This window comes from Limulus polyphemus, unplaced genomic scaffold (genome assembly GCF_000517525.1).
Source record: "Limulus polyphemus unplaced genomic scaffold, Limulus_polyphemus-2.1.2 Scaffold105461, whole genome shotgun sequence".
NCBI classification, from domain to species: Eukaryota; Metazoa; Arthropoda; class Merostomata; order Xiphosura; family Limulidae; genus Limulus; species Limulus polyphemus.
The window spans coordinates 1-2,153 of NW_013771057.1; the positions used below are offsets into that span (position 1 = coordinate 1).

Sequence of the window (2,153 nt, forward strand, 5' to 3'; positions counted from 1 at the left end):
CATTATTCTTTATGTATGTAACATTTTTTTTATTACTTGTAACATATAATTTAAAACACAAAATTTCCTCAACCAAAATATTAATAACATACGAAAATTATATTAACATATACTATATCCAAGAGCCGTCTTCAGAGATTGGTTCCAAACATCGATAAATGTTACAGCAAATACAAAACGGTTTTTTTTTTTTGTTAAATAAAAGTATGCTTTTACATTATTTTTATAAAATCATTCGTTATTTTTCTTTCAGACCAATAATTTTAAGACAAACGTAATCACTCTAAGATTGGGACGCCCTCTCTGAACAGTGGGAAAATTTCCCAATGGATGGATCGTCTGCATCAGACGCAGCTCTTTCAGCCTATTTTTCACTACCGATTTCTTCACTTTCTGGATTACGGTGCATGCCTTTTTATGCCATGCCTGTGGCGGCCTCTGGTGTTCGTCAGAATCAACGTTTTACCTCTGCAGACGATAAAGATCCTCCTGTCGATATACAATCATTGCTACCTAATGGATTAGGTAAGTGACTGTGCACTAGAAAAATAGGGGAAAACTAAACTATACGAATGTGAAAAAAAACATGAAAGAAAATGCATTTTTTATATTATCATATGGAATAGAACTTACTCGTGAATGAAAATAGAAAATAACTTTCATGTAAAAAATATAAATTGATAAAAGAAACTGGATGTTAATAATGTAGAGATGTAAATCGTTATACTTTATACACCTAGTTTGTAGAGTTCGATCGGATTTTTGAATTATTATAATGACAAATATTACACACAACATCACAGAACTGTGCCCACAAAAATAGATTCACCTACCATATTACAATATACAATGGTAAGTCTGTGGTTAATATTAATATTATAATTATCTTTATGTTTCATTAAATTATACTGTTATTATGTTATCAGTAGAACCCCACCCCCTGAAAAAAATCCCGCGGTTCTGCAAACCAAATAACAATAAATAAATTTGGAACCACTGGACCAGATGATTGACATCACATTTCACCCTCTCTTGACATGCTATACTAGAATTGTATGTTCACTCTTATAGGACATCCACTGCCCTAAAGTCCAGAAACAAGTCGCAAACCATGAATCCCCGGATTCATAGTCCGATCCAGAAAAGAAGGAAGGGTCGTGTTTTATTTATTGTCTACGTACTTTGTGAGATCGCTCGAGGTTACTATTTTGTGCGTACGCTTTATGTCATATAGTTATTCTGGCCGTGACTCAACTTGCATTAAAAAAACGGAAGAAATATGATTGGCTGGCAATAAATGCTGATGTAATTAATTATAACAGCTACGAATAACTTTATAAACATTTCTTAACAGAAAGGTTTCGTCCATTTTTGAGCATGTTTAATATTTTTAAGCCTTTAGCCTCAGGTCAGGTTCAGCACTCACAAAACTCTAATAGTGGATTTCTTTTAAACTCTGACCTTAATTCTACAAGAAAGCTCCAGTTGGCGCTCTTCTTCATTTGTTGAGAAACCAGTTAAGATACTGAATCTTGTTTATCATAAAAATCACAAACTGTTTAAATAAATTCTTCATATTAAACATGTAAACATATGCATCTATCTTAAGTATTGATAACTGACTGTCGTTTATAATGTTGGTGAGAATCTAGACAATTGATTTTACTTTCAACCTCATCAGATAATAAAGAGATTAGATATATATATATATGAATGGATGTGTAACTTTTAGCACCAAAATAAAAGAAGCTTTATTTCTGTTATCATCAGGAGAAGACCCTCGTCAATGGAATAAAGATGAAGTAATGCAATGGTTGGATTGGATGACAGAACAACTGTCGTTACCAGCAAGTGACCCAGAACATTTTCATATGAATGGTATGTTATCATTTGTCGATAGGGTTAGATCACTTTATTTTAACTTTAGACTATGAATGAATAAATAAATATCAATTTTGTTACTATGTACTACATATTACTGTGGTAATATAACACTGTAATGATGTTTTTATTATTTGTTCTTGAGTGAAAAAGTTGATAAATACTTGATGACCTTCACTCAAAGTTCCTGCGAAAATTAGTTTTACTACCATTATTATGGTTTAGTAATAATGTTTAATGTTGTTTTACTGCCATTATTATGGTTTAGTAAT

The 2,153-nt window shown here is 31.7% G+C and overlaps 1 protein-coding gene across 1 annotated transcript; it reads left to right on the forward strand.

The window, feature by feature from the left end:
* Positions 1-259: 259 nt before the first annotated feature.
* LOC106477931 lies at positions 260-1,878 on the forward strand (the record flags this gene model as incomplete). The annotated part of the gene is made up of 2 exons (XM_013938444.2): positions 260-525; positions 1,771-1,878. Coding segments are annotated over exons 1-2 (307 nt in total), but the record flags the coding sequence as incomplete, so codon positions are not given.
* Positions 1,879-2,153: the final 275 nt, after the last annotated feature.